General features: G+C 42.5%; 1 protein-coding gene across 1 annotated transcript in view; it reads left to right on the top strand.

The window, feature by feature from the left end:
• LOC135108102 (sodium-dependent nutrient amino acid transporter 1-like) overlaps positions 1-17,267 on the top strand; it is a 46,803-nt gene that overhangs the window by 5,316 nt on the left and 24,220 nt on the right. The window contains 7 exon segments of the mRNA XM_064018767.1: positions 13,258-13,512; positions 13,727-13,811; positions 13,967-14,183; positions 16,268-16,333; positions 16,335-16,401; positions 16,502-16,636; positions 17,074-17,177. Of these exon segments, the coding sequence (XP_063874837.1) occupies positions 13,258-13,512; positions 13,727-13,811; positions 13,967-14,183; positions 16,268-16,333; positions 16,335-16,401; positions 16,502-16,636; positions 17,074-17,177 (929 nt within the window).

The raw sequence follows: 17,267 nt of genomic DNA, 5'->3' as shown, positions 1-17,267 counted from the left end.
AATCACTTCATGAGCAAGAAAACGTATAAACTGAATGGATCTCAGAATTAGACACATGTATTCTGAGTCCCTCAATGGTGAGCGGGATGAGCGAGTTCTCCGTGATCCATAACGTTTCGTTACCTTCAGATCACGCCCCCATTAATGTGACATTATACCTGCCTGATGTAGATCTGGAGAGCTTGTACATTCGTGCTCACCAGTTGGGAGATTACTCAATTCATAATGGGGTTTCTAGCGTGAGAAAAGTAACAAAGCCCATTAGATTTACAAATGTTGACGAAAGGTTATTTCTGCATAACGTTCAGCTATTAGATGTCCCTATGATAATGAACAATATCAATGATGATATCAGTAATGTGACATAGAGTATATAAATGTGCTCATAGTAGTGGTAAGCGTGAAGCCCGCGTACAGGATGAAAACACTACTTTAGAGAGGTGGGAAAGACTGGTTGAGGACAAAGATGATCTGCAACTCTGGAGGGCTATAAATTGGAAGGGAGAAGTTGGTGGTGAAAATAATTCAAATGTGTGCCCATCTGATGATGATTTTAAAGATTATTTTGAAACTAACTTTAACCCTTCCGACAATGTGAAACTTACTGAATGTGACTTTTCCACCGATGTGTCTATACCCCAGTTAGATGACCCTATTAACCCATTAGAAATACAACAACAAGTGAAGCAATTGAAACCAGACAAAGCTTCAGGTCCTGATGGTGTATCACCCGGTATTGTTAAATTATTGCCAGTACAATGGATTATGTATATGTGTGTTTTGTTTAATAATATATTGTAATCTGGTAGTTACCCATTAGCTTGGACAAGGGCAAAGTTAGTTCCAATTTTTAAGAAAGGTGACAGGACAGATGCGAGAAACTATAGGGGAATAAGTATAATAAACAGTATTGCCAAGGTGTACGACATGGTGTTGTGTATGAGACTGAGACAGTGGTTTAGACCTTTCAGGGAGCAAGATGGTGCTCAGGAGAAGAGAGGGTGTGTGGAGAACATAGTGGCTCTAAGGTTGTTATGTGACATGGTTAGGAGGAGGAAATTAACTCTATTTGTAACATTCATTGACTTTTCTCAAGCCTACGACAGAGTACCTAGACATAAATTATTTTATGTGTTACGAAGATTAGGATGTGGCTCAGCTATGTTATGTGCACTTATTGCTATGTATACTGTGACAGAAAGCTTGGTCGGAACAGCGGTGGTCTTAATAACTCTAGGTGTGAGACAAGCATCACCCACCTCATGTTTACTTTTTATCATCTTGGTTAATGACCTTATAAGACTAATCAAAGAAGGGTGTGGACATGATGGATTTTTACAATGGCTACATATATTTGTACTAATGGATGACACGGTGCTATTATCGACAACGAGGGCAAATATGATGAGAAAGGTATCTTTGTTACAAGATTATTGCACAGAATATGGCATAAAAGTTAACCAATCCAAGAAAGTTTTTTTTTGTGATAAGCGGCAGTGAGAGGGATCGTGAACATTTGGTGGTGGGCGACTTGGTGGTGGAACATTGTGACACATATGTGTATTTAGGGTCACCGTTTACCAGCGATGGTTCAACCACCTCTGCCGTCAAAGTCCATGCTAATAATAAGATGTCACATGTGTTAAAGTTTGTGTCTTTTGTCAAGAAAAATAATGATATTCCGTTTGTGATAAAGAAGCGTGTATTTGATGCAGCTCTCATGTCATCACTAATTTATGGTTGTGAATCTTGGATAGGGGCTGATCTGAAAACGATGGTGAAGTTGTACAATTGGTGTCTAAAGAGATTATTAGGAGTGAGAAAACTAACATGTAATGACATTTGCTACGTGGAGTCAGGGTATCCACCTTTCAAGGACTTAATCAGGCACAGACAACACAAATTTTTATATAGTATGTGGCATGAGAGGTCAGGATATGATGATGATCCATTAGCCTTCACAATTAGGATGACAGGGAACTCTAACACTCCAACCAGTCGGAACGTCAGAGAAATGATCAACACGAATGTACCGGACCTGAGCTTGATAATGCAGAAATTAAAAGATGACATGGTAAACAGTAACTCCTCAAGACGCACAACATATAAGGATATTAACCCAGATTTATTGGTGCACCGTATATATATACAGTGAAGCACGCAGTAAATGATATTTATAGAGTATCATTCACACAGTTTCGAGTAAGTGGGCATAGTTTAGCGTGTGAGACTGGCAGGTGGAATCAAAAGAAACAGAGGTCGACTGGAGGTGAATGAGAGACTGTGTGTGTGTGGAGGGTTACAAACAGAGAGACATGTAGTGCAGAATTGTCAGTTAACACAACAAATTAGGGATCAATACCAGTTCTCCACTTTAGAACAATTGTTTGGGGATCAGTTTACGCCAGAGATTATGTGTAAGATTGTTCATAACATTTTAACCATATATTAAAGAAGTAATAAATTATACTTGTGAATTTAATATGTTTCACACAACTGTGGGATTAGTGAGGATTTAATAATTATAGTAGTGCGCAGATGTCATGAATATGACTGTTTATATATATTTTATAAACAAGGGTCCTAAGAATAGATATTTCTCCAGTGTTTATGTTTAGCTCGTTTATTTTGTAATAATAGACTTCTAGTAACTAATAGATGATGGACTACAGTTAGGAAGTGATAATAATTTAATATTATCTTGTAGATTATGTAATACTATTATGTACAATCCATTGGTATTATCTGTTTGCTGTGGTCAATAAAATATCTATCTGTGCGTGCGTGCGTACGTGCGTGTGTGTGTGTGTGTGTGTGTGTGTGTGTGTGTGTGTGTGTGTGAAGACACGAAATGCCTACAAGCACCCCTGGGAAAACTGTTCAGCTCCTGAAGGGTTGGGTGTCTGGGAAATGACGTGAAGTGCAGAGAGGAACAAATGACGCTCATTAACTTTTTGTACACCACTGATTTAATTAATTAATTACTTAAACAACTGATTATTACTAATCTTATCATTATCGGTGTTGTTGTTGTTATTATTATTATTATTATTATTATTATTATTATTATTATTATTAATGATTATTATTATTATTATTACTATTATTATTATCATTATTATCATTACTACTACTACTACTGCTACTACTATTATTATTATTATTATTATTATTATTATTATTATTATTGTCATCATCATCATCTTTATCATCATTAGTGTTGTATTAATTTGTCTATTGATTTATGAAGAGTCTCCTTCGATGAGATCTCCAGTACTCAGGCGACTCTGCCATCAACCATATCAGCACTTTCAACTTTCTGGAAAGTGGTGGAGTTTAGATTATCCCGCCAAACTTCACGCTCATCTATTTTGTGCACAATGCATAGTGCACACACATAGTGAATCATTGCCATTATTGTTGTTGGTCATGTTAATAATAATAATATTAATAAAAAAATAAATGAGACAATATAATAATAATAATAATAATAATAATAATAATAATAATTATTATTATTATTATTATTATTATTATTATTGCTATCATCATTGTTTTGCATCATCATCATCATCATCATCATCATCAGCAGCAGCAGCAGCAGCAGCAGCAGTAGCAGCAGTTAGTTGTTGTTATTATTATTGTTATTGTTATTGTTGTTGTTGTTGTTGTTGTTGTTGTTGTTGTTGTTGGTGGTGGTGGTGGTGGTGGTGGTGGTGGTGGTGGTAGTAGTAGTAGTAGTAGTAGTAGTAGTAGTAGTAACCACCACCACCATCACAACAACAGCAATGATGATGCAGGGCTTTTCAACCTTTTCCAAGTTGGATCTCCCAAAAGCTGGTTCAGTGCAGTTGGGCCCCACCTTTTCCTCCCTGCGCCACCCACTCAACCCCCTCCCCAACTATTCCAACATGGATATATAGACAGAATCAGATAAATAGATAGATAGATTGATAGATAGATAGATAGATTCATCTCCTTTGTACGAATAGCCAGTGAGTCTGATTCCGTGATCTTTTTTTCCCCCTCTCGCCCTTTGATCGTCCCCTCCCTACCCCCCCGTTTAAGAGGGGCGCGCCCCTCCGGTTAAGAACCACTGGAGTCTAAGGCAACAACAATGATTTCACTTAAATTCCTAAAAAAAAGATGACTAAGATTCCGTGAAAAAAGGCCAGAATATCACGAGTCTCTACGGTGTTGCAGTCTATTATGTCTCAAAGAAGCCCATTCCATAAATTGACTACACGGTGGAAATAGTGATTTTTTTGTTTCATGAGAGTTGAAGGATTTCCCATCAATTTTGCAACCGTTTCCTGGCGTGTAATTTGAAAAATCTTTCGTGAAATATTTCCTTCAATCCATTTTATCAATGCCTTTGATGATTTTAAACACCTTTATTAAGTCTCCTCTTAGTCTTTATTTTAATGGGAATAGTTTTAATTCTTTAAGACGCTCTTCGTAAGATTTATTTCTTAGGCTTCGCATCATTTTTGTTACTCTACACCGCACTCGTTTGAATTTATCAATGTCTTTTTAGTAATAGAGGCACCAAGCTTGAACGCAATTTTCCAAAAGGGGATGGACTAAAGAGTTATATATACATCTTTATATATATATATATAGTTATATATATATATATCTTTACGGCTTCTGAACAGTGTTGGCTAGGTTTTAGGTTACTCGATATTGTTACTCCTAAATCAGCTTCACTGTCTACACCTTTAAGTTGGGTACCATTTAGAATATACTTTGATTTCTCGTTTTGATATCCCATGTGCAGCATTTTACATTTATCCGTATTAAAACTCATTTGCCAGGTTTGCCTCCACTCTGAAAACTTGTCTAGATTTTCTTTTTTGCGTTTTGTTAGAGACTGCGAAATTCACTATTTTGGTGTCATCAGCAAACTTCTTATTATACTGGTAACATCCTCATCTTCTGTGTCGTTTATATAAACAAGGAAGAGAACAGGTCCCAAGATTGATCCCTGTGGCATCCCGCTGGTTACGTTAGTCCACTTGGATGCTTTTCCATTTCTGCTCTTTGTTTACGGTTGTTTACCCAGTTCTCACTCATCTCAACACGTCGCTTTTGGATACCGTGTGATTAAAGTTTAATCAGTAAACTTTTGTGGGGGACTTTATCGAAGGTCTTTAGAAAATCGAGACGTATTATATCTACCATTTTACTTTCGCCATACTAGTTCAGAACATCACATAAGTCTAAGAGGGTTGTCAAACAAGATCGTTTGTTTCGAAAGTCGTGTTGAGTATTTTTAAGTAGTTTATTTTCCTCAGAGTGATTAACAAGTTTGTCTCTTATAAGTGTTTCTAGCATTTTGTAAACGACTGAGGGAAGAGAGTCAGGATGTGCTCCGCTTTGGAAGCTCAATAGTCAAAGTATTTTTCTTAAAGGAGTTAAGCGAAAGGTATGTAGCGCAAATTAATTTTGTTGAATGACTGAAGTCGAGGCCAGATGGTAGAAAATTCGGAAGATACAAGAGTGTGGACATGAAAGCAAGGAAGAGTTGTCTTTAGAGGCCAGGCTGTGACCACATCATTATGTTGTGAGGCACAAAGGGAAACGTTCTGGAAACTCACGTTCTAGGATAAGACACAAGTTCACTGCACTCACAAGAACTTTATTATCAATCAGCTGCCCCGGCGAGAGGGAAGGGACGGGTCGTGCCTTCCAGATTAGTTTCATCTGCAAACAATGAAAGTCAGATCAATAAAGTATTTATTAATTTCAGGTAACGTCTTGAGATTTTTTCTTTTTTATTGACCCTACCAACATACCACTACTACCACCACCACCATCCCCACCGTCTTATCACTAGTCTTTTCACGAAAATCTTCATTAATACACTTCAAACTGATTCAATTATGGCGTCTCAATGCAAGATCATACAACATGGTGCTGGGTAGAATTACCTCCTTTCGTTACCGAGAAAGTGTAATGAGCTAGGATAGCCATTGTACCCAGAGCTGTAAAAAACCTGATAAAAAAAGAAACAAAACTTTAATATATTTTTTCTTTTTAATCAATTATTTTTTTTTTGTGATTTTATTTCTTTGTTTATTCTTCATATTTATATCACTTTAAACAAGCAATTAAAAAGTAATATAGAGTGAAACAGAATGTCTGAAGTATTTTTTTGAATATAGGAGGGGCACCGGCCAAGGGCAACAGTAATATAATAAAAAAAAAGGTCCACTAAGGTGCCGGTCATCGAAATTTACACGATAAATGTGTTGAAACTTCCCTCTAGAAAGAGTTCCAGTCATAGAAAGGATGAAATACAGAAGCAGGAAGTGAATTCCAGAGTCTACCAGAGAAAGGGATGAATGATGGAGAATACTGGTTAACTCTTGCATTAGAGAGGTGGACAGAATAGGGGTGAGAGGAAGAAAAAAGTCTTGTGCAACTAGGCCGCTGGAGGAGGGGAGGCATGCGGTTAACAAGATCAGAAAAGCAGTTGGCATGAAAATAACAGTAGAAGATAGCAAGAGATGCAACAATGAGGCGATGAGAGAGAGGCTGAAGACAGTCAGTTAGAGGGGAGGACTTGATAAGACGAAAAGCTTTTGATTTCACCCTGTCTAAAAGAGCGATATGAGTGGAACGCCTCCACACTACATGTGAAGCATACTCTGTACATGGACAGATAAGGCCCCTGTACAGAATTAGTAGTTGGGGGTGAGAAAAACTGGTGGAGACAACTCAGAACGTCTAACTTCATTGAAGATGAAGGTATGGAGTTTCCAGTTTATATAAGTAAAGGGCAGACCGAGGATTGGGGACAGTTGAGTGTCATTGAAGAAGAGGGGATAATTGTCTGGAAGGTTCTGTCGAGTTGATAGATGGAGGAATTGAGTTTTTGAAGCATTGAACAATACTAAATTTGCTCTGCTCCAATTAAAAATTTTAGAAACCTCAGAAGTCAGGCGTTCTGTGGCTTCCCTGTGAGAACTGTTTACTTCCTGAAGGGTTGGACGTCTGCGAAAAGATGTGGGAAAATGCAGGGTGGTATCATCAGCATAGGAGTGGATAGGACAAGAAGTTTGGTTTAGATCATTAATAAATAATAGGAAGAGAGTGGGTGACAGGACAGAACCCTGAGGAACACCACTGTTAATAGATTTAGAAGAACAGAGACTGTCTACCACAACAGCAATAGAACGGTCAGAAAAGAAATTTGAGATTAAGTTATAGAGAGAAGGATAGAAGCCATAGGAGGGTAGTTTGGAAATCCAAACTTTGTGCCAGATTCTATTAAACGGTTTCGATATGTCTAAGGCAACAGCAAAAGTTTCACCAAAATCCGTAAAAGAGGATGACCAAGACTTAGTAAGAAAAACCAGATCACCAGTAGAGCAGCCTCGACGTAACCCATACTGGCGATCATATAGAAGGTTGTGAATTGATAGATGTTTAAGAATCTTCCTGTTGAGGATAGATTTAAAACTTTATAGAGCCAGGAAATTAAAGCAAAAGGATTATAGTTTGAGAGATTAGAATGGTCACCTTTTATAGGAACAGGCTGAATGTAGGCAAACTTCCAGAGCAGGAAGAGTTTGACAAGGGGAAAGTGCTAGCACGGAGGCACAGTTTCGGAGAACAATGGAAGGGACCCCATCAGGTTCGTAAGCTTTCTGAGGGTTTAGGTTAGCAAGGGGATGGAAAAGATTATTGCGGAGGATTTTAATAGGTAGCATGAAGTAGTCAAAGGATGGAGGAGAGGGGGTAACAAGCCCTGAATCATCCAAGGTATGGTTTTTTCGCAAAGGTCTGAGTGATGAGTTCAGTTTTAGAAATAGATGAGATGCCAGCGGTGACATCAGATTGAAATAAAGGAAGGAAAGATGAAGTAAAGTTATTGGAGATGTTTTTGGCTAGGTGCCAGAAATTACAAGAGGAGTAAGATCTTGAAAGGTTTTGACACTTTCTATTAATGAAGGAATTTTTGGCTAGTTGGAGGACAGACTTTTGACACTTTCTATTAATGTAAAGAGACGCTTATTTAGGTCATGCCGATATACTCGTAGACTGATCCGTTTGGAGAAAGCTGGTGTTAACTTGTGCTTTACAGGAAATGAATAGGTCAGATTTGACTACTTTTACATTTTTTTATGTATATGTACATATATAGACCTTATTTATCAATATGATATAAAACTAAATTTTGATAAGTAAATTTTTTTTTTTTTAAGCAAAAAAAAAAAAAAAAACTTAGGCTTTCTCTCTCTCTCTCTCTCTCTCTCTCTCTCTCTCTCTCTCTCTCTCTCTCTTATTTAATCCAATATTTACAGAAAGGCTTAAAATTCCACGTCGAGTATGGAATTATTTAAAATGCCTATGATAGTATTACTTACAGGGAATAACATTATACATAATTAACATAAAGATAATAATACAGAATAATGAAATATATTAATGTAAGACTAAAATTTAAAGCACCAGTGGGGACAGGTGCGTGCTATGCCACCTGTGCACTGCCAGCTTCACCTGGTGTGTGGTCATGTCTTGCTATTGGGGCGTGGCCACCATGAACATGTTCCATAGCCGCGAAGTCCTGGCTGTATAGGTGCGCTGGTGTTGGCTAGAACGAGATCGAGGCACCTTCACTAGCTCGTCGCTACTAGCCGCAGCTCTGGTGCACCTCTGCACTGTGTGTGGCAGCATCCTCAGGGTGTCGAGGTCTGAGTTTTATGGCACACCACTAGTGCCGACACGTCCCGGCTGTGTTCCAGTGACATTACTGGTGCGGATGCTGTTGGTTCTCGTCTGTGGCCACCAAGCACAGGGCTCACTGCTGCACAGCATCCAGTCTCTGCATGTGGATGGCGGCACTCAACACCCAGGAAAGGGCACCGTACTCCATACATGGGCTTATTTGTGCCCTGTATAGCGTGTGGATGCCCTGTGGTCGAAGGTGTTCGCCATCCTGCGCAGGGCAGAGACTCGGAGAGAGGTATGGCGGGCGACGACAGCTATGTGGTGATCGAAGCATAGGCCGCGGTCCACAGACACGTCCAGGATCTTGATGTAATCCTGGAGTGGCAGGCTCTTGCCTCCAAAACGCAGCTGTCCTGAGACTGCGTGTGAGGCACTTGGGGACCGCGAGATGACCATCGCCTGCGTCTTCTCAGGAGCGAAGTTAACCCGCTACATCTTTCCCCACTGCTCCACCAGTCCGAGCTGCCTGTTCAGCTCAGTGATGACACGCTGACTGTCGAGGCGGCAGTAGGAGCGGGAGAGTGTGTAGTCGTCAGCGTATGCTGCCACAGGAGGTCGTCAATGTATATGTTCCATAGGACTGGGCCCAAGACGTCTTGTGGGGCTGAGGCCCGGACAGATGAAGCCCTTGATGACTACCTGTTGACTACTACCTGAAGGGTCCTGCCCTGGAGGTAATCTTTGAGAAGCATTAGGTGGTCACCTTGGACATCCTTGGCGTGAAGGTTTTCAATGATCTCCGCGTGCCAGACCCTTTCAAAAGCCCCAGCAATATCCAGGGCCACCACAAGGATGTCCAGACTTTCTTCCAGGGCGTCTTGCCAGTCCTTGGAGAGGATGAGGAGGACGTCTGCGGTGGATCGGCCAGGCCTGAAGCCAAACTCCCTGTCTGAGAGGAGGTGGTTCTCGCTCAGGTGTTGGCAGATGACAGCAGACACTATTTGCTCCAGCAACTTGCCCACCACTGAGAGCAGGGAGATGGGTCTGTAGTTGTTGGGCTTAGACCTTGAGTTTTTCTTGTGGACCAGGACCACAAGCACTTCCTTCCATACAGGGCCACTTCTCCCTCAGGCAAGATGTGAAGACGGTGTTGAGAGGAGCTGATAGCTCTCTAGCGCAGCGCTTGAGGAGCCGTGGGCTGACGTCATCTGGGCCTGTGGCTTTACCCACATCCACCGCACCGAGTAGCCGCTCAACCTGCTCTGCCATCACCAAGACAGTGGTGACAGTGCAGTCAGTTTCCGGGGCCAGCTGTGGTACAGTCGTGCCGGGTCATCAACCTTCATCTTGTTGGCGAAAAGCTCGGCGAGGAATGTGGCCTTGTCTGCACTGCTTGTGGCGGTGGATCCATCAGGTCTGGTGGGTGGAGGAAGAGTCTTGTGGTGACATGCTCCTTGCTGCTCTTTCACCAGATTCCACCAGGTCTTGTTGCCAACACCTGGGCCACTGAGCTTTTGCTTTCTGTCCTCCCTTAGCTGATTCCTCGCCCATCTGCAGATGGACATTATCCTCTTACACGCCCCCTGGTGCAGCGTCTTGTTCCTGCGTGATGGGTGTCGCTTGTATCTCACCCAGGCAGCAAGCTTGGCCTCAACAGATGCTCTGCAGCGAAAACCAAACCAGGCGGGATCACCAGGCCTGGAGAGATATACTCGGCTGGGCACATGCTGCTGTTGGAGGACAAGGAGCCTGGTGGTGAGGGCACGTGCCTTGGTATCAGCATCTCCTATTAGAAGGGCCTCCATGTCCTGCTTCATGGATGGCCAGTCCGCCCTGTTCCAAAGAGCCAGACGGCACGCGGCATAGCGTCTTCCCTCGCCGTTGGCAGCTCGACCTGAGACAGCACGGCAAAATGGTCTGAGCTGTCCACTGGTCCTAGCTGCTGGCAGCTAGGACCAGTCACCACAGGGTCCAGCAGTCCTCCCCGCTCGTGTGTAGGGAAGGTGACATGGTTGGTCAGGCCCTGAACAGCCAGATTATTGAAGGCATCCTGCTCCATGTGGAAGTTCAAGTCCCCTACTATCATCACATGGGAACACTTGTGACGCTGGAGCAGGGTGTCGAGTTCCTCCATCAGGAAGACTAGCAGGGCTCGTCCTTGTCTCTGGGAGCGGTACATGACACAGAGGAGAAGCCCATTGTTGTCTGCAAATACCACCCTGAAGAACAGCGCTTCCATCAGGCGTGGCACGGCTACCTCGAGTTCCTGTGTTTGGAGGCCGTTCTTAAAACAGGCAGCGACACCTCCTCCTGCTCTATTTTCTCGGTCCATCCTCACCCAGGGGGAGTACCCTGATATTTTGCCGAACGTCAGCTCCACCTGGTCACTCAACCACGTTTCTGTCACTGCGACAATGTCAGCACTATGTCTCAGCACGAAATTGTGGCTAAGGTCACCCACGTTGGTGCGGAGTCCTCTCACGTTGGCGGAGGCCACGGTCAGGTGACAGCTGGGGCATCTGAGGTGTGGTGGTGAGGCGAGACGCGTTAGTGTCTGCCCTGCCACGAGAAGGGATTCCAGCTGGGGTAGTGACCGGGTTGTGGCTGCCAGGAAGGCTGGAGGGAGGACCTGAAAGGGCTGCTGGGGGTGGGGTGGGTGTTGCTGTGCTAAACCCTCCTTCAGAACCCTCATGAACATTCTCTCCTGCCCTTGTTCCTAGCGTTCGTCAGCAGCGCGACTGTTGCACATGTCGGCTGTGTGGCCGGGGCGGAAGCAGTAGTCACATCGGACCCTTTGCTTTCCCCTGTGCCTCACTGGGTACGTGCATACCTGTGGCTGAGTCATGCGAGGAGGAGGGAGAGGTCGCCGGTCAGGTGTGTTGGGGTGACTTCCTGCTCGCCGCTGGCCGCGTCGCTGTCGCTGGGTCTTCTTCCTGCTTCCATTGTTGTTTTTTGTTATTACTCCTATTTCGTTTTCGTTAGGATCTAGAGGGAGGTAAACTACAGCGTCTTCAATGCTGCATAACCTCCGTAGTTCCTGTGTGTCTTCGCACATGTAGACATCATGGTCTCTGAGGCAAGATGAGTGGCAGACATTGGGGCAGTCATTTCTGCCTTCGCATCTAACATAAGGAGCATTCTTGACTGCAGCCTTCCCACAGACAGCACACCACTTCTGAGGGCAATACCCGGGAAGGTCTCGCCTCTTGATGGGCCTGTGATCCGCCATTTCTGTGCAGTTTCAGCAGGTGGTAGTGGTGGTGACAGCTGCAGTGGTAGATGCTAAGGATTGGTTGGGTGCGGTCAGGTCAGTCAAGTCAGGTCAGGTTCTCGGCGCTGGAGTTAATTGCTTCAGAAGGAGGGAGTGTGGGTGCAGCTTGGGGTTAATTTCCCAGAGGATTTCCTTCCCTAGTGTAGGGGGGCACAGTAATGGGAGGGGTACGGAGACGACTCGTCACAGTAACCCCTATATCCTCACAACACTGTCACAGCACTCTATCTCCTTCACTGCACTGTACACTTATACGTTACGTGTTGGTGTGCTGGCAGGTGGGGGGATGCTGGATCACGCTGACTGCAGATGAGATGAGACCACGTTGTTGGAGGGAATCGTCACAGTAACCCTTGCGGCCTCACAACACTATTCACTGTTACAACACTGAATCTCCGTCACTACACTGTACACTATTATCCGTGACTTTTAAACGTCGTGTTGGTGTGCTGGCATGTGGAGGATACCGGAGCACGCTGACTGTAGATGAGAGCACGTGCGAGCTCAGTTACGGAGCGACTTGCGGACACGACCTCACCCTGCGACCTCTGATCTCTCTCTCTCTCTCTCCATAAAAAAAAATTGAGAGAGAGAGAGAGAGAGAGAGAGAGAGAGAGAGAGAGAGAGAGAGAGAGAGAGAGAGAGAGAGAGAGAGAGAGAAGAGGAGGAGGAGGAGGAGGAGGAGGAGGAGGAGGAGGAGGAGGAGGAGGAGGAGGAGGAGGAGAACGAGAACGGTCTACAGTGGTATGGAAGTATTTTTTCCAGCTATTGTCGCGAGTCATGTAAGAAGTCAGTAAGCAAGTAACAACGACAATAACTTTCCACTGCCCTCAGACATACATTAATGAGGATGAGTGCCGACACTGTGCTCCCTCATATGTGTGCTTTGGGCAGCTATGAGCCTCGTCCACACCCAAACAACGCACACATACGCACCATAACTTATTGGCATCACCACAACAACAACTACGATATATTCAACAGTACTTTGCTAGAGTCCAGTTTGTACTCTTGGGAAAACTCTTAACTGATTGGCTTGAAAAAAAAAAAAGACGGGAAACTAGTGAGTTATTCTGACACCATTGAAGAAGAGTATTGAGTTTTCTCCATAGCATGTGCTAAACTATAAACGATTTTAACATTTCTTTACATGAAAACACAAAATATCTTAATGATTATTCTTTAGGGATGCAAATGAACCTAAAAAATGCTTCGGCTTATACATTTAGGGTGAGAAGATAGCAATGTATTTGTTTTATGTTAAAATGCTACAAACATGTCTTTAGAATCGCTGCATTGTTCTCCAGGATGAAAGGGGAAGTTACCCGACGAAACCCACGATCTCCACCATCTACCCTGCCAAAGCCCCCAAAGAGGAGGAAGAAAAGGAGGAGGAAGGGGAAGAAAGACAGCAATGGTCCCGTTCCATCGAGTTCCTTCTCTCTTGCATCTCAATGTCTGTCGGGCTGGGCAATGTGTGGAGGTTCCCCACCACAGCCTTCCAGAACGGCGGGGGAGCCTTTCTCATCCCCTACCTCATCGTGCTCATCTTTATTGGCAGGGTGAGTGTAGAACACACACACACACACTTTCTCTCTCTCTCTCTCTCTCTCTCTCTCTCTCTCTCTCTCTCTCTCTCTCTCTCTCTCTCTCTCTCTCTCTCTCTCTATCTATCTCTCTCTCACCATCATCATCCTATTAAGGCTCAAATATCAAACAAAGTTAGCTTCATGCTTGTAACATGTCGTTCCTTACCGTGCACTTGTATCTATGCAGCCGCTGTACTTCCTGGAGCTGTCCATCGGCCAGTTTTCTTCCTTTGGCTGCGTGAAGGTGTGGCGGATGGTGCCGGCTGTCAAAGGTACGTCAGCCATCACTGTATACTTTCCATCTCTCTCGAGGCTGAAAGATAAATAATCATCAGGTGTTTCTCGATGATAATATTTTAAAGGAATTTAATTTAACTCAGTGATTTAATTGTGCGGTTTGTACCATGTGATCCCTTTCCACACACAGGAGTCGGCTACGGCCAGGTGATCGCTTCTTGGTCTGTGGTGACCTACTACTGCTCCTTGATGGCGCTGACAGTGTTCTACTTCATCATGTCCTTCAACAAAGTTCTCCCTTGGTCGGTGTGTGACGACGCCTGGGCGGAAGACAACTGCGTCGACGCCTCCAGCACCAACGTCACTTATATCAACAACTCACAGTCGTCATCGGAGCAGTACTATTAGTGAGTTTCAACACTTAGTGAGCAATATGTTCGCTCATCCTTTTCGTTTAATACTGAAGTAACAAAACTTATCTGTAGCCCTGAATTCTTGTCATATTTACCGGCATTGTCCGGGGGCAAATGCCAAAAAATTAGTTTGTTCATCACTATATTTTAAGAAAACCTCATTTTCATTAACAAAACACTATACACATTAAGATTATCTAAGCCCTCTTACCATATATATATATATATATATATATATATATATATATATATATATATATATATATATATATATATATATATATATATATAAGACGATAAAGCCTCTGAGTCCTCAGAGGCTTTCCTTCGGATGTTGGATGTCTTGTTACCTTCTCTAACTTTCTCTTTATTAACTAATGCAACGTTTAATCTAACTTCCACTTTATACACCATCACATTTTCAAACTTCACCTGTTCTTCACTAAAACCTGTGAACCATATTCGAAGATTCTTTAATAGAGGGCTGTGCTTAGTTTCGTCTTTAAGTCCTTAACTCTGCTTAAGTTTAAGCAAAGTTAAACTTGTTCTTCAACAGTGGCGGCTGATCCATAAAGGCTGGTGGGTTGCAGTCCTCCCTGTCTCAGCTTTGCCAGGGAGATGAGTGATTCATTCATATAATTCATTTTATGCAAATAAGTAATATCATACTTTTATATTCCATTCAGTATTTTTTTTTTTTTTTTTCAATCATTTTAGTTAAACAACTAGGGCATTACGTCCGTGATTCGTGAATACTAGGCTACGTGACAACCGAAGCTTAGTTTCAGTGTCCTGGTTACTTCATTACTACATATCCTATTTAATATCTTGATAAATGTTCCTTATAACTTTGGCAACGCATAAATTTTAAATTATGAGCTTATGAGTACAAAACGTAACGTTTGTGATTCAAATAAAACTGCCTACAGCACGGCCTCATTAGTATTGTTATCTGTAATTATTATGAAGTCCCCCCAGTTTTTTTCACCACGAGCCGCCACTGGACTCTTCAGCGTGCTTTACATTACGCAAGATGTCCAGGTGCCCGAGCCCGCCACCTCAAGAATTATCGGCCCCGTATATAAGGATGTTCTCGGTGACCACAGTGACTCTGAACTGTTGTAAAATATATGCGTAGACTAGACTGAAAGGAATGTTATTCGTGAGATTTGGTAGGAGATGCTTTGGAGAGCCCTAAAGGCTGTGTGTGTGTGTGTGTGTGTGTGTGTGTGTGTGTGTGTGTGTGTGTGTGTGTGTGCGCGCGTGCGTGCGTACGTGTGTGTGTGTGTGTGTGTGTGTGTGTATGTGTGTGTGTGTGTGTGTGTGTGTGTGTGTGTGTGTGTGTGTTAAATTTTCGAAAGAACATACCTAAATTAAGAAAAAAAATGGCTAGAATTTTTAAATAGCAGATATGCATTATAGGTAAAGCAGGATGTGTAAAAAAAATTGTTATACTAATCAGATGTAATATTTTTTATTAAAACATATGCCACTTTTGCCAGGACGTGATGGCAGTCATTTTGAATATATATATATATATATATATATATATATATATATATATATATATATATATATATATATATATATATATATATATATATATATATATATATATGCATACACACACACACACACACACACACACACACACACACACACAGAGAGAGAGAGAGAGAGAGAGAGAGAGAGAGAGAGAGAGAGAGAGAGAGAGAGAGAGAGAGAGAGAGAGAGAGAGAGAGAGAGAGAGAGAACGCGACAAGTTTCTTTCCATTCAATGAATAAATTAATATGGTATTTAGACTTGGAACCGCATACTACTGCGGGTATTTCACAAGGGCTATCTCACCTTCCTCTCAAGCCAGTCTTTTTAGTAGGACATGTGAAAAAGCTGACCATTACTTCTTACGGAGAGCGGGATTTACACAACGATGGCACAAGTACGAAGACAGTTTTTCGTGCCATGAAAGGAAGCATCAGTGAGGAAAAAACGAGACATGATACTTATAAAATATCAAAAACTCTTTCACAGCTGATGCCTTCCATGCCTACTACCTCACTCTCTCCCCTTCTCATAGCAACTACGTGTTACGCATAAAGGATGACATCAGCGATGGCGTGGGCCTCCCTGACTGGCGGCTGACACTGCCTACTCTTTTCATGGGTGGTACTTTTCCTCACCCTGGCCTGGGGCGTCAAATCATCGGGCAAGGTTGGGAAACGTTACTTTACAACACTTCATACCATATGGAGGCTTTATTTGTTGATACACAGGGATTAGCACCACGTTCGCTTCACTGTGGTGTCTATAGGTGGCGTACTTCACGGCGTTGTTCCCCTACGTGGTGCTGGTGACGCTGCTCATCCGCGGGGTGACACTGCCGGGCGCCACGGACGGGATGCTATACTTCGTCAGATTTGATGCAGGAAAACTCTTGGATCCAAACGTAAGGTATTTTTAAGAAATTACGACCCTTGAAGACTCTCTCTCTCTCTCTCTCTCTCTCTCTCTCACACACACACACACACACACACACACACACGAGGTACAAGGAGTTCCCAAAACTCAAAATTCCTACAGAAATATGTATCGCGCAGATAACCAGCTGGTGTGGCTTGTGATCTTTCAGGACATTAACAACCCATTAACGCGTTGTGATATTGCCTCACTATGCCATATAATTATTTGTTTTCATTAATAATGAAATTTACTTTGTTTTCATATTTTTTTCTTTTTTCCCGTATATATATATATATATATATATATATATATATATATATATATATATATATATATATATATATATATATATATATATATATATATATATATATATATATATATATTAACTTTCCCTGTTTACTACTGATCACTCCTTCACAGGTGTGGTACGCCGCCGTCACGCAATCTTTCTTCAGTCTCACCGTCGGATTCGGCGCCCTCATAAACTTCAGTTCCTACAACAAATTCTCCCACAACGTCTACAGGTAATTCTCTGTCTATCTGCCTTTCTATATGATTCTCTCTCTCTCTCTCTCTCTCTCTCTCTCTCTCTCTCTTTACAATGACCAAGCAAC

This window comes from Scylla paramamosain, chromosome 16 (assembly GCF_035594125.1).
Source record: "Scylla paramamosain isolate STU-SP2022 chromosome 16, ASM3559412v1, whole genome shotgun sequence".
NCBI lineage: Eukaryota > Metazoa > Arthropoda > Malacostraca > Decapoda > Portunidae > Scylla > Scylla paramamosain.
The sequence above is the reverse complement of the archived record's forward strand: the minus strand, read 5'-3'. Positions and strand labels throughout refer to the sequence as shown.